Source organism: Protopterus annectens, chromosome 1.part0 (genome assembly GCF_019279795.1).
Source record: "Protopterus annectens isolate FY-2018-M chromosome 1.part0, PAN1.0, whole genome shotgun sequence".
NCBI lineage: Eukaryota > Metazoa > Chordata > Ceratodontiformes > Protopteridae > Protopterus > Protopterus annectens.
This window is the reverse complement of record NC_056725.1, coordinates 1,311,520,375-1,311,541,876: the sequence shown is the minus strand read 5'-3', so window position 1 is coordinate 1,311,541,876 and position 21,502 is coordinate 1,311,520,375. Positions and strand designations below refer to the sequence as shown.

General features: G+C 37.7%; 1 protein-coding gene across 1 annotated transcript in view; it reads right to left on the bottom strand.

The window, feature by feature from the left end:
- The window catches only part of NPTXR (neuronal pentraxin receptor), a 378,739-nt gene that overhangs the window by 77,328 nt on the left and 279,909 nt on the right, over positions 1 to 21,502 (bottom strand). The window contains exon 2 of the mRNA XM_044066312.1: positions 19,577 to 19,799. Coding sequence (XP_043922247.1) covers positions 19,577 to 19,799 — 223 coding nt within the window. The remainder of the gene's footprint in view (positions 1 to 19,576; positions 19,800 to 21,502) is intronic.

Genomic DNA, 21,502 nt, shown 5'->3' with positions numbered 1-21,502 from the left:
TTATTGTAAAAGCTGCTATATTGCATGCTTTCGTACTGCATGGAAACACCTTTCCTTTCTATCTCTACAACAGTCGTATTCCTACAGTAATGTTGTTCTTATAAATGTGATCACCGCACACAAGACTAAGTTCTACCATCAACGTTTTGACATAACAGTAAAGCAGAAATACTCTTAGTATTTTCACCAACGTGAGAGCCCTATAGTGCAGGTAAGTTAACACTTCCAAAAACATATATGACAGCAGGCAAGACTGTAGAAATGAGCAAGGGCATAAAACTAAGCAGGAGTAAAACAGAGTGCTGCTGCAAATATGTGCCTGTATATCACCCCAAATCTAAGGAAGTATGTAGGCTATTAGAGGAAGGTCATTCCAACAGCTGTTAGATAAAAGATGAGTTAACTGGCAAGCTCCAAATAATGAACTATATTTTTATCCAAGGTAATTCATGGACTGTTAAAAAAATAATAATAACAATATGTGTGAGGTTTTAGCTTGAAGCCACTTTGTCCATAATGTCTATGTAGTTTTTGTTCAGTGTATCAAGACTGAATCAGGATAATGAGTTTTTCGTTAATACACATTATCAACACAGCAATCAAATCCAAAAGTGATCTAAGGGCTCTGATATACAGTTCTTAAAATCTAAACTACATTGTCCATGCCTTCATCTCAAACCCTCAGTGACACTAAGCATTAAACAATTACACATGGAGAACTGGAATGCAAGTTATGATTTAACTATAAACAACAACTTACATTACATTAAAACATTTCCATCCGTAGAGAGAATATTCCATCTTGATGTATTTAGTATTCATCATTTTTCCATCAGTCAGCAATCTCAGAAATGCACAATCTCAAGTGTTGTATGCAAAAATATGCCAGTATTTCAATACTAAAGCTTAGAAACAAAAATATATTTACCAGCTTTGCAATTATTTAACACAGAACAGGTTACCTGACTCCAAATACACAAAGCTGTGAGTTACTGTTATTGATGGTAAGCATGCTTGAATATCAGGGTGTTATTCCTCTATATAAAATTTACAAATATTTGTTTCATTAAACTGAAAAGATGCCAGTCAGAAAAAGCCCATTATGTTTTTTCTGCATTTATTCTTTTTCTCTTCTAAATATATTTCAAATACCAGGGGTAACTTAATATTCCATAAATACATATACAAACAGTTTATATCAGTCTTGATACCTATTTGCTGGGCTACATGCCTTAGTCTGTTGAAAATAATTCTGAATAATAAGGTTCTTTTCTTCACTCTCATTAAGCTGCAGAAATTTATTCTGATAGTCTTAGTATTACTATAGGCTGGAACACCTACTTTGTTAGTCTCAGCCTATAAACTTCATAAGTATCTTTCAACTGGTTAGATGAATGTAGGCATAATAAGCAACAAATGGCCTCAGCTTGAATTTTTCGACTGCTTGCATAATCTAAAATGTTGGCATTAACATAAACTTGGTTTAAGAGATTCCACTTGAATCTCCTCTGATTTTTCCAACAGTCTCTTATTCTTTACTGCTATTATGCCAGGTAAATCGGTTAGAGGTGGTACTGTGGCTTTAACATGAAATGGTGCTAGCCCTGCTCATTTAGCAATGAGTAGCACTGCTTCAAACAAAGATTCACTGCAACATACAATTGGTAGCCACACAAAAATTGTGTTAACTATTGTTTACATCCGTGAATCATTCTCACTAAACTTGCAATAAATTCTACCACAACGAATTCTCAAATGCACAAAATAGCAAAAATAATAATCCTATTTGAGCTAAATATTGAGTGGTGTAGCACACTAAAGTTTCCGCTTAGCAGAATCGTTGCATTGCTCAATCTCGTACAAGCTGGAACTCATTGAACAAGGACAAATTCTAAATTAAACATGAAATCCAATCCTAAGTTTTGTACTAATTTCTTGGACAGAATAAAAACTTTTTCAGAGCTTCCCAATACTAGACACCTCTGCCTATTTTAACTATGTAGTTTTAGTTCACTCTATGAAGACCGAGTCAAAATAATGAGCTTTTGTTAATACGTCAATTCATCCTCCCGTTCTGATGACAAAGCTTGCACTATTAAGCTGGACACACGTATACTCATGGTTGGAAGTTGACACTGCATTAATATCTTGTTATAAATTACTGATTCCTACTCAGGACAGATTTTTACTGCTTTTCACCCACACCTCAGCTTTGTTGTGATTTACTACATCTGTTTGAAGCAAAGAGAGAAGACATGATCAAATTGGAAAACAAATTATAATAACACTGAAAAAAAGGTGATTTTATTAACAGCAACTAACTTGACATCCTACTACAGCCCAATTACAAGCAAGCAGCTCTCTGGAAGAAGACAGCCTGTTGAAAAGCTATTACACAAAACATTGACTGAAGAAATTAAAAATAACATAACTATTCCGTATTGTGCCAGCCACATACCTATTTACACATTTTCCTCATACTACACCTTGTGTACCTCTTTTTTAACAATATCCACAATTTTATTTAAAAAACATGCACCACTTATAGGTAAAACAACTGTTACAGAAAACAGACTTATTTTACAACTCATGCTACTATATTATATACCCCCTAAATATTAAACCAGGGCAGTAATGTTTAATGCATTGATCTATAAGATATACAACCCTGAGCACCATATCATTCACCCTAAAATATTAAACCTGGGTATTCTTTTACACTGTAAACCTGTTACTCATATCCACAGTCTCATTTTTATTTTAGAAGTATCCCAGCTAGCTTTGAATGTGCAATAATTTTATCATTAGCTAAGGTATTTTTCTTCTGACACTGACTTTTGGCCTAAGGTTAGTAATTGCTGTTTTGCAAAAATTGTAGAGAATCTTGTGTGTGTGTGTATATATATATATATGTATATATATATATATATATATATATATATATATATATATATATATATATATATATATATATATATATGCAGACACATGAATATATCAATACATATGACAGTCTAACTTAACTACACTACCATAACAGCCCTATTTTCTTTAAGTGATCAACTGTATAACAATATGATAACCTTAAGTGTGCACTTTTTCTTGACTTGAAAATGGCTTATAAAACAATAGATTACTGTTTGATGTTACAAAATATAAGGAATATGCCTTAACAACATTTATATACTATGATTCCTCTAATGATGCATGACAATGGTGCGATACATCTCCAACAGAATGCTTAGAATAATAGGGCATATCTGTACCATGGAAATGGTCTGTGCTACAAAAGGAGTGTTTTGGGGTCTGTTCTTGGTTTTCTGCTTGTTATTTATAAAAACCTACCTTGGGACCTATCTTATCTTAATTGTGCACTTCATGTTAATGATATAGTGATAACAAGGGCAGAAAATTATTTCTCAGAGTATAACAAACACTTTACAAATTTGAATTGTTTAACAAACAATGCATTAATAGACAATACTAAAAAGGCTACAGAAATTATGCTTGATGCTCTACAAAGACTACAAAAAATCAATTATCTGTTACAGATTCTCATGATAAACTGTTATCACAAGTAAAACAGCAAGTTTTGGGAATTTTATCAAATGAATATCTGTGTTTTCACTGCCATACTGAAATACAAGTAGACAAAATGATTAAAGCAAATGAAACAGCTTACACATTCTCCGACTTATTAACCAAAGAAGCCTTAAGAGCTGCTGCCTTAATGTCCTTTTCACCAGACTAGAGTATGGCCTACCCTTGATTGCTTTTCTCATTTCACAAAACACTTATATTCTGCATGCTGTTGTCAGCTCGAAATTGGACTGAGTTAACCTAGGTGTGTGGTCAGTGGCAATTTATCCCAGTCACCTGTTCAATCAGGTGATTGGCTTCATCCAAGACATATTTTGTCTACACCTCCTGGTTTGTTTACGGAGGACTCCACCTCAGATTCTGTGCCATGTCGTTGTCATATTTAAAAAAGGTTGAGCCGATACCTATCAATCAGTTGAGTAAATTTATTATTTTATATTAATAATAAATAAAAAAAAGAAATAATAATAAAGGAAAGTGAAAGAGAGCAAATGAATTAATATTAGTTAGAAGTCATTGGTCCTCAGTGATTGAGATTATTGGTTGGAGGGCTGAGACACTAGTAGTTCAAATCATACTGGAATTTCTGTACAGAATTAAGTATTCATGGCTGTTATGTAGGGGGTTTTGATGGTTCTGTTTTGGCTATGAGTCTGCATTTTGCCTTATCTTTTTTTTCATAAATGAAGTTACAGCTCCTGCGGACATCTTCATGTTTTGCTTAATTAACTGTGTTTTTTTTTTAATTGAGGAGGTGAGATGATTATGCCTGTTATCCATCACCTTTTGTATGACCCCTCTCATGGTGGTGTGGCTGGATTGGCTGGTCTAACAGCTTGGTAGTGGTTAGCAACATTGATGGCAGGGTGGTCTAATTTTGTTGTTTTGTGTTTGGGGGATTGTAGTGGCTGAAGAATACCGTACTGTATTTTTGCTTTATAGTAAATAATAAAATATAATAATATATAATTAAATAATAATACAGTATTAACAGTGGATGTTAGGAAATCATCCATGGTTGCAATTCACTTGTTTACATTTTTCAGCAAGCTTGAGGACTTCTAAGCTGAGGACGAGTTGTCAGCTACAATTTCGTCAGCACTAGAGTGAGTGCCTATCAGAGCTCACACTAGAACACTTCAGTTTTGAAAGACAACCTTCAGTCAGGTGTGTTTGGCAGTAATTCCCTCATGGATCTTTGTAAGGATGGGATTACTGAGTCAACATTCACTAGGGAATGCACACTGAATTAGGACCCATTTAAATATTAATTCAGGGGTATTTTGTTTGGTGGCAGTATTTTCTGTTAGCATGGTTGGGCAAAGGGTATACTTGTCACTTATCGTAGGTGAATACTAAGTTAACTGCCCTGAAGGATTGCTTTAAACCTAGTCATTAATCCTAGGTTAGAATCAAACTATGAACTTTGTTACTTTGAGTAGAAAACCTTAACCATTATGCCAAACCCAGCCTTAGTGTATATTTGACTGAATCTCATTATACTGAATTGTAAGCCATAGACATGATGTGGGTTTCCCTTCTCCTGTGACTTGCTTGTGATGAAAAGAATTACTGTAACTTATTGTAACTTATAGTGCTGATTGTCAGAATACCAATAGTCATGTAAAAGTAGTGTTGTAGTGTTTCTAAATGTGGGTATGTCTGTTTACATTTTTATGGGAAATATCTAACGTAATATAGCAGATGTTTTGTGCAGTCCCAACAGTAGTGGCAGCGTGTAGTCTACTGTAAGGTAAGTAAAAGGTATATGCCCTTTTCCCCACTGTAGTGCGATTGTGGAGTTAGTATATATAGTCAGGGGGGAGTGTGTGTGGGGGGGTGGGGTGTCCCCCACCTAGTTTGGTTTTATATCATCCGGTTTCTGTTAAGAAGGTACATAAGTAGTTTTAAAGTTCTGGAAAGAGTTAGTCATTGGTGTTGTAAGTGTGCATGTCTATGGTTTAGAAGTTAGTATTCTGAAATGTAGCATTATAAGGTTTCAGTATTATGAGTTTCAGTCAAGTGAGTTTTCAGCATTTTGAAAATTAGGTATTTTGGTCTTGGTCAAATGAAAGTCAGTCAAATGAAATGTCAGTCATGTGAAGTAGACCCGATATATATATCTCTATATATCTATCTATATATATATATATATATATATATATATATATATATATATATATGTGTGTGTGTGTAATATATGGGTCACCTTCATTTGACTGAAACAAAAAGAGGACATATCCCTGTTATTTACCTTACAGTGCACTGCATGTATTACTTGTCAGTCAAATGAGTTTCAGTCAAATGAGATGTCAGTCAAATGAAGGTAACCCGTATATATATATATATATATATCTAATCTATATATATATATATATATATATATATATATATATATATATATATATATATATATATCTATATATATATATACACACACACACACACACACACACACACACACGTGTGTGTGTGTGTGTGTGTGTGTGTGTGTGTGTGTGTGTGTGTGTGTGTGTGTGTGTGTGTGTATATGTAAATATAAAATTACTAAAGTAAAGCAAGGCTTTTTATTTGCCCATCCACTCATCAAGGTTTCTTTGAAGAGGGTTAGCGAGGAGCTCTGCCTAATGTAGATTGGAATCTTGTTTCAAAGCATGGAAAGTCTCTGGGACAGGAATCTATCCCTCCAGCATGTCCTATTTATTGCTGTGGTGAGGTTTATATCCCTAGAGCATGTGGCTTGAGGGGATAAGCTTTTCTTTAGGTGGAGTATGTCCATTAATCCTGGACTGGACATGGCCTTGTATGTCAGGCAGAGATCACCTCTAAGAAGGTGGTATGCAACTGAGTACAGTGGGAGTTTCTTCAGTCAAGCTGCATAGGGTATCTATTTGAGGCCAGTGATCCTCTTGGTGAGGTACTTCTGTGGTCTTTCCAGCTGTTGCAGGTGTCTTGTAAGGTACATTCCAAATGGTGCACTGTACTCTATGATGGACCTGATGATTGATGAGCAGAGGGGCACAATGACCTCTTTTGATCTGGATGCAAACCCTTTTGTGATTAGGTGGGCCACATAGAAGGATTGTCTAACCACTTTGGCAATGTGATTATCAAAGGAGAGATTACTATCTACTTGGGTCCCGAGATCCCTTATTACGTTTTCTATATTAAGGGGGCTACCACCTATGTAGTAGTTTGTGTGTACTTTGTTTTTTCCAAAGGGAATGACTATGCATTTTTAGCATTTAGCTTGAGGCCATGATTTTGACACCAGGTATCCATCTCAGTGAGACCCTTTTGGAGGATGTCTATGTCAGCCGAGGAGTCAATTATAGCCCCTAGTTTGCAGTCATCTGCGAACTTGGTCAGCCATAGTTCTCCTGTGCTTGCCTGTACCTCTGAGAAGTATATGCCGAACAGGTGGGGTCCTAGGACTGAGAACTGGGGAATGCCACTTGTAACCGGTTTAGAGTCAGACCTAGCTCCCGCAACTCTCACCACGTGGGTTCTATCTGTGAGCCAACTGGCAACCCATCTTGTGACATAGGGGTTTATGTTCAGGCTGGTGAGCTTGTCTATAATACCAGAATGGGGAATGGTGTCGAAGGCCTTTGCAAGGTGTAGGTATGCTGTGTGTACCATTTTTCCCTTGTCTATAGCCTTGTAGCTGTCTCAAATATGTCCACCAAGTTTAGGAGGCATGATCTTCCCTTAACAATGCCAAACTGGGTAGGGTCCAGTGTTTGGAGGTTCCCAATGTCTTTGTTAATGAGTTCCATGATGATGCGCTCCATAGCCTTGTAGACCAAGCTAGTCAGGCTTATAGGGCAATAGTTCCCGGGGTCTATTGTGGCTCCACCTTTGTGGAGCGGAATAACTGTTGCTATGCACCACTCTATGGGTATGTAGCCTGTGGAGAGACTGAGTTTGAACAGTGTGATTAGGTGATGGGTTAGTTCGTCTTTGAGCTCATGTAGGACATAGCCTGGGACACCGTCCGGTCCCATTGATGCTGTGTTTTTGGCTTTGGAGACGGCTGTTTTAACCTGAGTGTCTGTGATTTCAGGGGCTCTACATTCTTCTGGTATGGTTATGGGCCCTTTTGGGGGTGAGAGGGGGGTGAAGTTTGCACTGAAGCTGTCTGCCAGGATGTTGGCAATATCGGTTGGTTCAGTGTATTTTGTGCCATTCTGTATTAACTCTGAGCAGATCTGAGCATTGCCACTTAGATTTTTGACATAGCTAAAGAATGCCTTGTGGTTATCTTTGGAGTCCTTGGCAATTTTACTTTCAAAGCTAGCCTTGGACAATTTTATGAGGGATCATAATTTCTTGCTGATACTGATCAGGGCTGTCTTCCCTTCTTGGGATTTTACTCTTTTTTGTACTAGTTTCCTCCTTCTATTGTATAGCTTGTTTATGGCAGGGGTCCACCAGACTAGTTTCCTTTCCTTGGAGGAGTGAGTCTTGGTTTTGTTTGGGATAGCACGATCCATGCATTCTTGTAGATGCCCATAGAATGCATTAGTAAAGGATTTTGCAGCTCGGGCATGCTACCCTTTAGCATGGGGGCTTTGAAACTTTCCACCTCTGTCTTAAGTAACGTGAAGTTTGCTTTTGAAAAGTTTTTCATGGTGGTTTCCTTGTCCGGGAGTGGGAGCGGAATGTGGATATCCAAAGTGATTTGTTTATGGTCAGATCTAACCATCGAGGGGTTGACCTCTGGTGTGGAACACCGGTCGCCCATGTTGGTGATGACCAGGTCCAATATATTGTCACCTCTGGTGGGAGTGTTGACCAGTTGATCCAGGGCATTTGAGTTCATAAATTCTAGGAAATGTTGGGCAAGGGAGTTAGTACTTGAGTAGTTCTCCCAGTTAATGTTTGGGTAGTTGAAATCACCCAATATTAGGATGTTTGGTAGGACCTTTATGTTTCCCAGTGTTTCCAGAAACACAGAATGGGGGTCCTGAGACATGGTGGGTGATCTGTAGCAAGCTACAATTTGAATTGCAGTTTTGCCTGTTGTTAGTTGCACGTGAATGATCTCTGAAGCATCGTGCTATACCACTAACCTGGAGGTGTTTGTATTCTTGATGAATATGGATACTTCCCCGCCTTTTGTATTTCGGCCCTGGTTCTGTGACCAAAATGTCTGGTATGAGTTGTAGCCTGGTAGTGCTGGGGTACTCTCCAGAGCCTTAAACTAGGTTTCTGTTATTGCACATATATCGATTTTCGCCATACTGAGGAGTGCCTCAAGTGCGTGCATTTTGAGGTTTAGACTTCTGGCATTGAGTAGCATTACACTCAGATTTTTGTTACTTGTGCTCTTACGGTGGTGGGTTTGTCTTTTGAGCCTTGCCTAAAAAGGGCAGTATGGGGGTGGCAAGAGCCTTGGCCAGTATTCAAAAGCCTAAAGGTGACAGGTGCAAGCCGTCTCTAGCAAAGCAGCGTGGCTTGTCGAGCATGTCATCCCAGGTGGACAGACAATGGATCCCCTTTGAATGACACCAGAAACTTAGCCAATTATTGAAATTGATATTTTTTTCTTTATACTGTTGTATCATTCTTGGTGAGAGCAGGATGCTACTCAGGGTCAGGGTCATACCGGCTTGGGCTACGTGATCGGGGAGTTCTTCCATGTCTCTTTTCATGTAGTCCAGGGAGATACGGCTCAGGTCATTCACACCAACATGGACAATGACAGAGTCATATTTGTACTTGTTCTGGAGTGACCTGAGTGCTTGTGTTATGTGGCGGATCCTGGCACTGACAGGCAGCTAACAGTAACCTTCTCCTTATTCAGCCTAGTGAGTGGGACATCAGTGTGCCTAACTATAGAGTCACCTATTACTAGTATGTTGGGTATGTTATTTTGCCTTAAGGGCTATGATTGTGTGACACGCTGGTTTTGTGAAGTATGTGTTTCATGGTTTGTGTTGGGGGTGGAGGTTGCTTGGATGTCTGCTTTGGAGGCCTCTGTTGCTTTTGCAGATTTTTATTTAGAGCCTTCAAGTATGTTTTCGTGTATTTACGTGTTTTTTGCCGGTGCTGATTTAATGGGTTTATGTGAGACTGGTGGTGTGATGCCCGTATTTCCCTTCTCCTCTTGACTGTCTGATCCAGTCTTGGGTTGAGAGAGCTTAGCCTCCAGTTTGGCTGTATAATTGCATCTCTCACCTTTATTAGTGTTTGGTGGTAGGAGGAGAGGGTTGTCTGTGTACATGAGGCAATTGTAACATTGCCTCAAAATGCCCAGATTCACCAGTTGGACTGGAAAATACACCTGAAGCTGCCCTTTGGACATGCCTGGATAGGTACAGTGAACTGTTTTACTGAATAGCTGGTAAGGTCGAATAGAGAGCCTTGTCCTTCTGTACAGTATAGGGGGGTCTAGTGCTAGGGTTTATAAGTGCTTGCTATGAGTTTTGAGCAAGTGCTGGGCTGAGAAATGAATGGCTTGAGTGCTTAAGTTGAAAGTTTGTCTAGTTCCAAGGGAAAAATTGAAGAGACTTTATGGAGCCGGGAATAGTCATACCCTAGCTAACCGGTGCTGCCTGGCGTGCAAAACCGGGCAAATGCTGTCTTTATAGCAGGGAAATGAAAGAGATAGAAATTAGCCCAAAATGGTCAATAAACTAATAATTTCTGGGCTGAAACCACTCCTCCAGGGACAGATAGGCTGTTCAAAGCTCCCTTCTCTCACAAGTGAACAGGGAAACTTTCTTCTATCCAAGTAAGGTATGGGCAAACACAGAGATTTGTAATACAGCCCTGAATTCAGCACTAACCTGAAAACTGGACTGTACTAGCTTAGAAAGGTGGGAAACAAGTATATATATATATATATATATATATATATATATATTTTTTTTTTTTTTTCAGAAAATAAAGCAGATACAATAAAAAAACACTATAAATGCATAGAAAAGGATGCTTATTGTTATATATCTCAGTTCAGAATTGTAGTCAATGACCCTAGTAATAAAGTAGGAAGAAACACAAATACAGTAAAAGCAGATGAATACAGTGCAATTATATATATATATATATATATATATATATATATATATAAAATGAACAAACTGATTTAAACAAGTTACCCAATTAACCAGAAAAAAACTCAAAACGGATCCCTGTTCCAGCAGTCTTCAGTCAGACAAGTTCTAACTGCACACTCCCGCTACTAGGGTGCAGGGGAACCTTCTCCAAAAAAAGATGGCCTGGATCAGTGCTCAAGGTATAGAAACAAAGCTAGATTCAGCAGGCCTGAAGCTGGTCCTATGCTACAGCAACAAGGCGCACCAATTTCAGAAAGAAACAGTTCAAATAAGCAGGCACAATAAGCCTGTGACCAGAAATTCCCAGCTCAGAAGGGCAGAATCCAGCCTCTCCTCCCACAAGAGTGCAGACCACAAACCTTCTTAATATAGAATAACTGGCCTGAAGCCCAAGTGCTTAAACCAGAACTAATACACTTTTAGGAATAGCAGACACTAAGCCTTCAATCAGCAATTCCCAGCTTAGAAGGATGTAAGCTACCTGTCCTGTCACAACAGTGCAGACCATAAACCTTCTTAATGTAAAATAACTGATATGAAGCCCAAGTGCTTAAACCAAAAGATTTAGAATAACAGTTACAATTTAATCAGGCTACTACCAAGCAGTAATAAATGCAGCAGAATAAATAAAATTGAGTACTTTTAAGAAGAGGCAAAAGCAAAATAAAGTAGGAGGAAACACAAATACAGTAAAAGCAGATGAATAAAGTGCAATTTTTTTTGTTAGTAAAGTGCAAGGAGAGAGGAAGGAAGAACCTAAGTGGGTTGGCCTTCTCAAATCTTCTCTCAGTATTAAGTAGAGTGAACACTAGACTCAGAATATGATCTCACTGTATTCGATTAAGTGAGCAAATGAGATGGACTTAGGAGGAGTGGTCAAATACAGACTTACAGGAGGTGCAGGCAATTCCAGAGCCACCAACACTAACACTAAAACAAGAACAGGTAAGGTAGGTGGGAACAAGCTGCAGAGAGAGAGACAGCACACACACTGTTCACTGAAACACACAATTAGGTACAGAAAAAAATGAAAAACAGTACTTTTAAAACTGCAAGTTTGCACTTAACTTCAGCTTCTAATGCAGGTGATTATAGCCAAGCAAGTCTCTCAGACGTTGAGCATAAAATGATTTCTCAAACTTTGTGGCTAGCACTTAAAGTACAGAGGAATCCCTCTAGGCTAACAGTTAAATATCAGATAAGAAGTGAGAAGACCACCACCCCCTCTTATAGCAGAGAGTGACACAGCACACACACTATTCAGTGAAACACACAATTAGGTACAGAAAAAATGAAAAACAGTACTTTTAAAACTGCATGTTTGTACTTAACTTCAGCTTCTAATGCAGGTGATTATAGCCAAGCAAGTCTCTCAGAAGTTGAGCATAAAATGATTTCTCAAACTTAAGCAAACTTAATACCTGGTTGCTGTACAGTCTTACATAGGGTAGAGTTTTGAGTCCCACTGACTAGGTGGTTTCAGCTAGCTCATACAGATTTAATGGGCTATGGAAGCCATTTTAAAAGTGAAGTTTCCATGCTGGCATGTTAACAGTATCATCTGGGATATCCTCCATTTCCACCACTGGCATAAAAAAAAATCTAAACCATTATAAATGGAGATGAGGTCCATAATTGTGAACCTATTGATAAGTAATACAACTTTATTATATACTGATTTCTGGACATGTCACATTTATCAAGCAGAAGTGGTTCTGTATAATAACAGTTCCAGTTCAGATGTTTGGTTTGTGCCATGTAGGAATGACTTGAGCAACAGTGAAGGTATAGTTTTACTGGGTGGTTAATTAACAGATATCATGCATTTAAACAGGGAAACAAAGGATACTGACTTTAGCTTTTGTTAGCAGTGAGCAGTTACCCCAAAACAGGTTTATGTTCAACTGCAGGGAACATGGCAATATTCTCATATTCAAGAATATAAAATGACAATGAGTTATAGTGTGTCTTACTAAGGTATTATTATCATTATTATTTCCGTTTCTTCTGCATGTACAACTCCTCTACAGGCTCTGAAATCTAGATCAATGCCCAAAGCCAAAGAGCTGCTTCATGAGTTAGAATCTGAGGGTAACTGAGTAGCAGTAGGGTCCAAAAGAGGACAAGCAGCAGCCAAGGTGGATGCTCTACAGTCATCGGAGACTCCTGCCAAGAAGAAGAACAGGTATAATTCACAGAGGACCACTGAAATCACCTCTGATATGAAGCTTCAGTCAGAACCTACTTTTCCAACAGGTGCATTAGAAAAGTCAGGTAATGATGGAATGACGGTCCTCTTTCTGAAAGCAATAGAGGGAGAGGGAGATCATAGCAAGTCAGTCACAAGAGAAATACTTAGAGGAGTTTCTGGAGTCTCTTCCAGATGTCTGCAAGGGTAGATTATTTGACTTAATCTTGGGCTTTGGTTTCCCAGTTATGCAAAGGGCAAGGGGGTTACAAATAGGCCAGATCATAATTCAAAAGGGTGTGAGGCAAAGGAGTTAGGAAATACAGAAGGCAATCAAGAATGAGAATCTAAGATCCAAATACTGTTATCACCGTTATCCACAGATATTAGCAATGTTACTCATGCATGTAAATCCATTAAACACAAAATATTGGGGGGAGTATATTTGAGCTGACATATACAAATGGGATACAAAGGCTACTCAAAGCTGAAAAATCTGGTTCAAAGGATCTGGTGGTGGGTCTATATTAGATCAGAGAAAAACCTTTTCAGTGAATGCTCATAGTCAAAACCTTGCTCTGTCAAACGCAGTTTCAGCAAATTTTTTCCTAGGGAAAAAACACTTGGCCTTTATCAGGAATTTGCCCTTTTCCCACTGTAGTCCAATCTTGAAGTTGGTATATTTAATTAGGGGGGTGGGGGGCAAAGTTCCCCAGTTTGGAGGATATTACATTTTGTGAAGTTTTATACTGGCCAAGTGTTTTTTTCCCCTAGGAAAAAAATTAGCTGAAATGTCCTTTCGATGGAGCAAGGTTCTGACAATGAGTGTTCAGCAAAGAGCCATTCACTGAAAAAGTTTTTCGCTGATCTAATATAGACCATCTGGTGGCCACATTAGCTGTGCTTGGCAAAGAATCTGCTACCAAGTAATCCCAGAATAATTGGGCTTCATGAAACACTAGGTTCCTGATATTCACGGCAGTTATTACTGACAATGATCCCAAGCTGGCTTTACCATTATTTTTGTCTTCTTGACCATTAGCAAAGCACATCACATTCATGGGAGAGTCACATGGCTGTGCTACAGTTAAAAGTTTAGAAAGCTAAAAGCATTTAACGAATCTTTAAGGTGGGATTGGCATCACCTCAACACATGGGTAAGTGCCATGTTGTATAAATTGTCTCCCAAGAAACAGATTAACAATATTAAGTCTCAGGCTACAAGGCCTGTTAGGCTTTCCTTAGTGTGAAATGTTTTTTGCCTACCTGAAAATTTTCTCATATAAATTCACACTGTAGAAAATCCCACTAAGCTTTCAACTGTTGGCAGAAAATGAGCCAGGTCAACCCAGCACCAGGAATAAATGACAGTGAAAAGTTGCTCCACAGGGGAAACAAACAGGTAATTTTCAATGAAGAGGTTCCTTTCATGACAAGAGAAGCTTTTTCTCCACTTGGGTCAGCAACAATAAAACATGCCATGAAATCAGTGGCACCCTTCAATAATAAAATGGTGAATAATTTGAAATCATTAACTGGGAAAGACAATCTAGTATTAAATATCCTGAAGGAAGAAGTAGATGCAGCCCCTTTGGAATTCTACCATGGGAGCATTTTATGACCTTGCCCCTTGGGATGGTCACAAAGAAAAAAGGGTGATTCTGCTTGATTCATCACCTCTCCTCACCTGGGCTGTCTTCAGTTAATGATTCCATTAGCAAAGAAAACAACAGAGTCAAGTATGCTAAACCTTTTTAAGACAGTTTTTATTACATTTTTAAACACAATGAAACAGAATGTTAACATCCAAAAGAAACAGCAAACAAAAAACAACTATTTACAACAGTGGCTACATCAAGTAATCTAACAAATTCTCAATTTCCATTCAAAGGAAAAAGAATAAAAGTTTAATAAATAAATATAATTTATTATAGAAATATTAAATCAATACTTTTCTAATAAAACACTTAACTTTAACCAGTTATTATTAATAAGAAGTAAGTGTATCTGTTTTCATTTTAATACTAACTCTTTTTGATAAACAGTATGAGCATTATTTATAAATTCTTTAAATAAGGGAATATACTAACCTTGATGACATGGTCATTGTTATTTGGAAATCTAAGGATCTGTGGCTAGGTATATTTGATATCAGATCAGTCTTCCATCTGTAGCTGATACGAGAACAAGATTGGGTGATGCTTGTCTTATACTTCCAGGGTCAGTGTTTATTTTGACAAAGCCATGCCAATGTGCTGTTCAATGGTTTTTGCTGTTTTTGAGTCCTTCAGCAAACCTTTGCAATGTTGCTGACAGAAGAAGGCTTTGAAACAATCTGCAATGCATTACCTTGACAACTTCCTTATTATTGAAGAGGGCAAGCAAGGCAACAAGGAAGTTATAGAAATCTTTGTAGATTTATGTGACCAATTAGGGGTCCCCTGGTGGTTTTAAGATTGACTGACCAACTCATTGCATCACATTTCTAGGCCTGAAATAGATCTTGTTGATAGAGCTTTCAGCCTCCCCAGTGGTAAGATACAGCTGTTGAAGGTAGCTATCAGTGACTTTTTAATGAGATACAAAGACAGGATTAGCCAAGTCAAGTCATTACTGGGTCTTTTTAACTTTGCCTGCAGGGCCATCTATCCAGGCAGAAGTTTCACATTGAGTACTGGCAAATTCAGTAAAAAGGGGTCATAAGAAGCACTACTGGGTATGTATCCCCAAGAGGTTGAAAGATGACTTACATTTTTGGAAAGTGTTTCTTGGTCAGTATTACAGGGTTTCCTTGTACTACTTGGATTTGGATTCATTGCAATCCCTCCATACTGATTCAGTGCCTTCTATGGGCATGGAAGGTTTCTTGGGAGGGAGGTGGTTCCTGCCTGAATGGCCCTATTCCTGGCCAGAGTCATTCATTAAAGATATTACCTTTTCGGAAATCCTTCCAGTTTGGGCTACAGTTACATTTTGCAAAATCAGCTTAAAACAGATTCTTCTAAGTAAAGCTTCCCAATCTAACTGAGCACAGCCCATTTCAAGGTTGCTAGTAGTGTTCAGTTTAAAGATTAATTTAACATTCTCTGCTAAACATGTGCATGGTTTTCAGAACACAATAGCTGACAGTTTACCATGTCTTCAGATGCCCAGGTTCCAATTATTGGCTCCAGAGACACATCAGCTCCTCATTGCAATCCTGCCTCAAATTTGACTGCTTAGAGAAGATTGATGGTGACCTTACTTCTTAATTCCTGGGTCTTAAACACAAGGAGGGCTAACATAGCTGTGTTATCCAAATTCAAAGCCTTTTACATCCACTTAATAGTTAAAGACAGGCAATGGAAAAGTTTGGTTCTTATATATTATTTGTTGCACTGATGCTTACTAAAAGTTTCCGCTAGTTCCTTGTGCATACAAACTACAGCCTAAGATTGGTTGGCCAGATGTTTAGGCCTCCCTGTTTTGACACATCATTAGGCTGTTCAAAGACTGTGGAAAAGCTTGAGCATAGAGACTTGTCACACTCGATCAGTGCTCAACAGCTTCCTTAGGTGATAAAAAAGTAAGTCGGCCAGGGATTTCCATTATTTAGTAATATGGGCAATATTATTTACATGGCTTTATGCTGGGGCTTTCAGAGTCAGTGATTTGCTCCAAACTATATGCTGCTCAACTGTTATAGTAATGAATTTGGCAGTATTAGTTTGGTTGAACCTGACTTATATTAGGCAAGATCTCTCCCAGAGAATTGTTTTCCAGATTGCCAGAAGGGTACCTGTTGACCTGCTCAAATGCTAATACTATGGTGAGGAAGGCATCGATAAGCTTAAGCACTGCTCATGATGGCTTAATTTCCTACTCATTTAAAATAAGATGAGCATCCAGTTTAGTCAGGGATGAGCCTCCTGTGGAACTGATAAAACATACAGGTAGATGGAAGTCAGATGCAATTCCCAGTTACATTATATGATTGTTGTTTGTATTTTTCCTTAGTTATATGTCTTGTTCTGATTAGAGACCATTTCTTTGTCTGCAGAATAGCCGCCAGAGCATCATTCAAACCAAATGGCTTGAATCTCGGCCTCAGTCCTGCGTAGTGGAAAGCATTTTGGCAAGAGTGCCCAGATTTTTCATGGCTTTAGTCATTACCAACCTTTGAGAAACTATTTGCCTTAAACAGAGTGCCAGATGCTTTATTAATTCATGTGGGTGGCAATGATTTATGTAACACTCTAAAACGCATATTCCTTGGTAAAAAATTGGCAAGCCTTGCCATCGTATGCCAGAGGTTCCCACCTATACAAATAGGTTTGTCAGCCATTTTACTGAGATTTATTTGGAAGAGTGCTTTCAAACCAACTGAGATGACACAAAGATTTTTGAAATGCAGATTAGCAAGAGCTGCGAGTCACATTGGATTGTCTATAATCAACCACCCAAATTTAGCAAGGCTTTATTCAGATTTTTATCTCTCCGATGGGATCCACCTGAATGATTTGGACAATTTACCATTAGCACTACATGCACAAGACTTTCTTAAATAATAACTAAATAAATAATAAATAGTAAAGAGAATAATGGGTTAACATTAATTGTGAGTCAGATAAGGGGGAACAGTATGAAATACATGCTGGTAGGTGAGAGGCATTTTTGTGGCCTTGTTTCCACCCTTCCCCCCTTCCTCCCCTCACTTTTATGAAATGCAGGCTAGTTTGGACTCCAATAAGAAGTGGAGAATTTTGGGCAGGTAAAACTGAGATTCATGGTCAAGCCGAGGAGGAAATGTCTATGCCCCAGCTGTTGTTGGGAGGAACTAGCCAGAAAGGGAAGGTGGATACCAAATGGTAGTTAATGGAAAAGTTAATTTTGGGTTAATCACAGTTTTCACATGTTGCTGGTTGTAATTTTATGAAAACAAATTAATTGGTTAGGTTTATGTATAACAGTTATTCAGTCAAATCTTTGAAATGGCATATATTTTATTTGTCTTCTGTGGGGGAACTTGGATGACTGTAGAGATAACATTTGTTCACACAAACTCTGCTGTCAGCTCATGACTCAGCTGATGTAACCTGGTGGAGCGGTTAATAACAATTTATCGCCCCTGTCACTCAGCAAACCTGTTTATTTGGGTGATCAGCTCCATCCAGGACATCCCACTCCTCTATCCCCTCTAAGTTCAGATACTTTTACTTATAAATAAAAAATAGTAGTTGGTGATATACATTTTTCCTGGCCTCATTCCCCCTATTCTCTACTCTCTGCTTTTCCAAGCTGTAGGCTAGTTTGGACTGCAACAAAGGGTGGAGAATTTCGGCATCTAAACTGACATTCATAGCCAAGCATAGGAGGCAATGTGTAAGCCACCCTGTTGTTGGGTGGAACTGGTCGACAAAGGTGGTTGTACAGTAACAGGCAATTAACGGAATTGTTCAGTTTGGGGTAATCACAGTTTTCACATGTTGTTGCAATGTTATGACAAAACAGCTCAACTGGTTCTGTTTATGTATAGCAGTTATTCAATAAAATGTTTGCAGTGACATACATTGAATTTGTCTTTTTTGGGGGAAGGAAGACCATAGACATGACAACATGAAAACAGAATTCTTAATATTTATTAACTTCTACCCCCCAACAACCATCATTGCTACATAACTCAAAGAAACAGATGGCTGTCAATTATAATCAGAACCACTCTTTTGTTAAACACTCTGACTTTTATATTGATTATTACTGCTATGTGGCCCAACTCTGATTTTTAAATTTTAAATGGAAGATACTGTCAATGTCTGTAAGCAAAAACTTATGTCAAAAATCCATTTCATATTCTTTGAGAGATAACTCAATAACACAAACACTGAGATACCCTTTAATTCTTTATAATGTACAGAATGGATTTTCTAAAATATCTCCTGCATTTCAGAACAACTTTCCCTGGATAATTAGAGAATGTGAAAGTATTATCATAAAACGGCTAAATGCACTATTAATTAAAGACCATAAATGTAAATGTTTCAAAAGAGTCAGGTTAATATGTCTAGTTTTGCACATGGTGTTCAAGTATTCCAAACATTATTCTCCATCATGCTTGATGTTCTTTAGTGATTATTTTGCTAAACAGCATTAAATATCCAACTCTGTCATGTGAGTTGCGCCTTTAATTCTAGTGGTTTCTCTGTATCTTTTACCTTCTTCATTTTTAATTATGATTCTTCCTTTTTACACTTTGTCTACTAACAGACTTTGCTCACGCTACCTTTTATGTTGATTCTTTATTGCTCTTGGTGTATTTGTTCAACTCATTTTCTGAAGTCTGGGTTTTTAATTTGATTTACCAATGTCACAGTTTGATTGTACTTTCTGCTATCTTCCCTTACATCTTTGACCATAAAGCACTGTATTATTTAACTTCATTCATTTTTTGTAATTATTGCATTGTCCTGTGACTATTTCCTATTACTGTAATTTTTTGTGAATGCCAGTGTGGCCAGAATTGTGTCTGAAAATGATCCCTGGACCTACCTGGTTGGCAAAGACAAACTAAAAGGTTTAAAGCCAAAAACAAATGAAGAAATGTAAGTTGTAAAGAATTACTTAGGCAAAAAGTTCTATAACCTTTCAGGTGTCATAAAATGCTAAATTCCTTGAAATGCTTTACTTTGCCAGAGCAAAGAGAATGTCTGTACATACACACTGCAGGGATGTTCTCGGCCTACCATACCTTGCTCTAGTTCAGTAATTCGATGATGCAGGTCATTTAGATCTTTTTCTGTGTGCTGCTTCTGCTGGTCATTTTCGTTAGTGAATGAAGCGCGGTCTTTTTCCAGCTGTAGGATCTTGGAGACTAGCTGCTCTTCTAACTCGCCAATTTTTGAGTGCAGTGAGTCTGGTGCAGCTGATGAAACTGATGATTTGTTCTCCTTTTCTTTTGTCTGCAACTCGTGCTAATTCAAAACAAGAATAAACAAATCAAAGAGATTAGATGCAGCTCCTAACCGGGTGTTAATCTTGTCCAATTGTATTATGCAGCAAAATTCTTTGTTAAAAAATAAGGAAAGGCAACATCCAGGGTTCAACCTGAAGTGAAAAAATTAAAACTGCTTTCTCTTTAATCGTACATCTGGAATTTACACTGAAATATTGTAGACTTTAACTGTGAGATATCAGTTGTGACATTCATCCAATTTGCAGAATATAGTTTTGCTAGACTAAAATGGGAACATTTCCAGAGTTGTCAATAGTAAGGAACTCTGTTACACCGTATATTAACTGCCTGTATGTTTACAGTTTTAGGGCTGGACATGTTAAAGCTCTATTTCTTTCTCACAATTGTATTCTTTAGCTAAAGTTATGAATTTCACATTTATGCATGCATACACATCTGCCTCTATGACCCTTTGTTGATAACTTTATATATGTATGCTGCACCTCAATGACTGTAGCATATATATATATATATATATATATATATATATATATATATATATATATACACACACATATACATGCCTGTATAATGTGAATGATAGTATTGTATTATATCACTTACTGTACATTTTTCAGATTGTATATATTTTTCCACATGCTCACGCTGAGACTGAAATTGTCAATTTATGATCAATAATCTACTCCAGTTAAATTGAAATAAATAAAATAAAAAATGCCTTATGTAGTTTCTAATTTACACACAGTTCTGCCTACGATTTGCATGTCTTCATCCTTACATTTTGAGGCTGAGGAATCATTGCTTAGCTTAGCATAAGAAAGAAGAGCAGCCTATTCTATAAGCCATCTGTTAATGCATATATGTATGCATGATGATGTGAGGTAGTACCAGCTGTGCTAGGGGGAGTAGGGCAGTGGATATGTAACATATGCAAGCCTAGCTAGCTGGAGTTTTGTAAAGAATTATATGTCATTTTGAATATCAAACTGATTTGTACAGATGTGTGTGTTAGAAATGTATTTGTAAAGTTGTTTCTGTTAAAAATATATCAACAGTGGGTTTTACTGGACAGAAATATACATGCATGTCAGACTGCATTGTTGTAACTGATGAAATGCATATATGTTAACAGAGGATACTGTTAAGCTCAGCCCAGCTAACCTTTGGAAAATAGCCTGAAATTAAAGAACTTGGTTTAGGCCATGAAGATTTTATCTCACAAGTTTGAATGCAGCTAGAGATGCAATGTCTATGAAAAGCCTTTCTACAGGAAGGGTAGAAGTGTTGGTATTGTTTTATAGCTTCCAGATGCTGTATTAAGTCTTAGCAAAATTCTATGTGTGTAGTGTTACACATCTGTGCCAAATCCTGACTCAGTATCTAGTGAAGGGGTAGTGTGGCAACCACAGAGTCACGTGACCAGATGTGATGTCATTCTACTACCAACACTGAAATTGTATTTGGATACTAGTGAGAGATGTGTCAGTAGCACTCAGCACTCTTTTACTGAAACTGGCAACAAAGACACTCATCCACTTCATTTTGCCTTGCTGTAGCAAGTAAGTAAGAAGGGAACAGTAATTCTTCAGTCAATTGAGAAAATGTAGTGAGTTTAGTTAATTTTTTTTTTCTGTATCTGTCTGAATCTTTCCATCTTTGTTGTTTTTATATTTCCAGTGAATTGAAACTCTGGTGTTTATT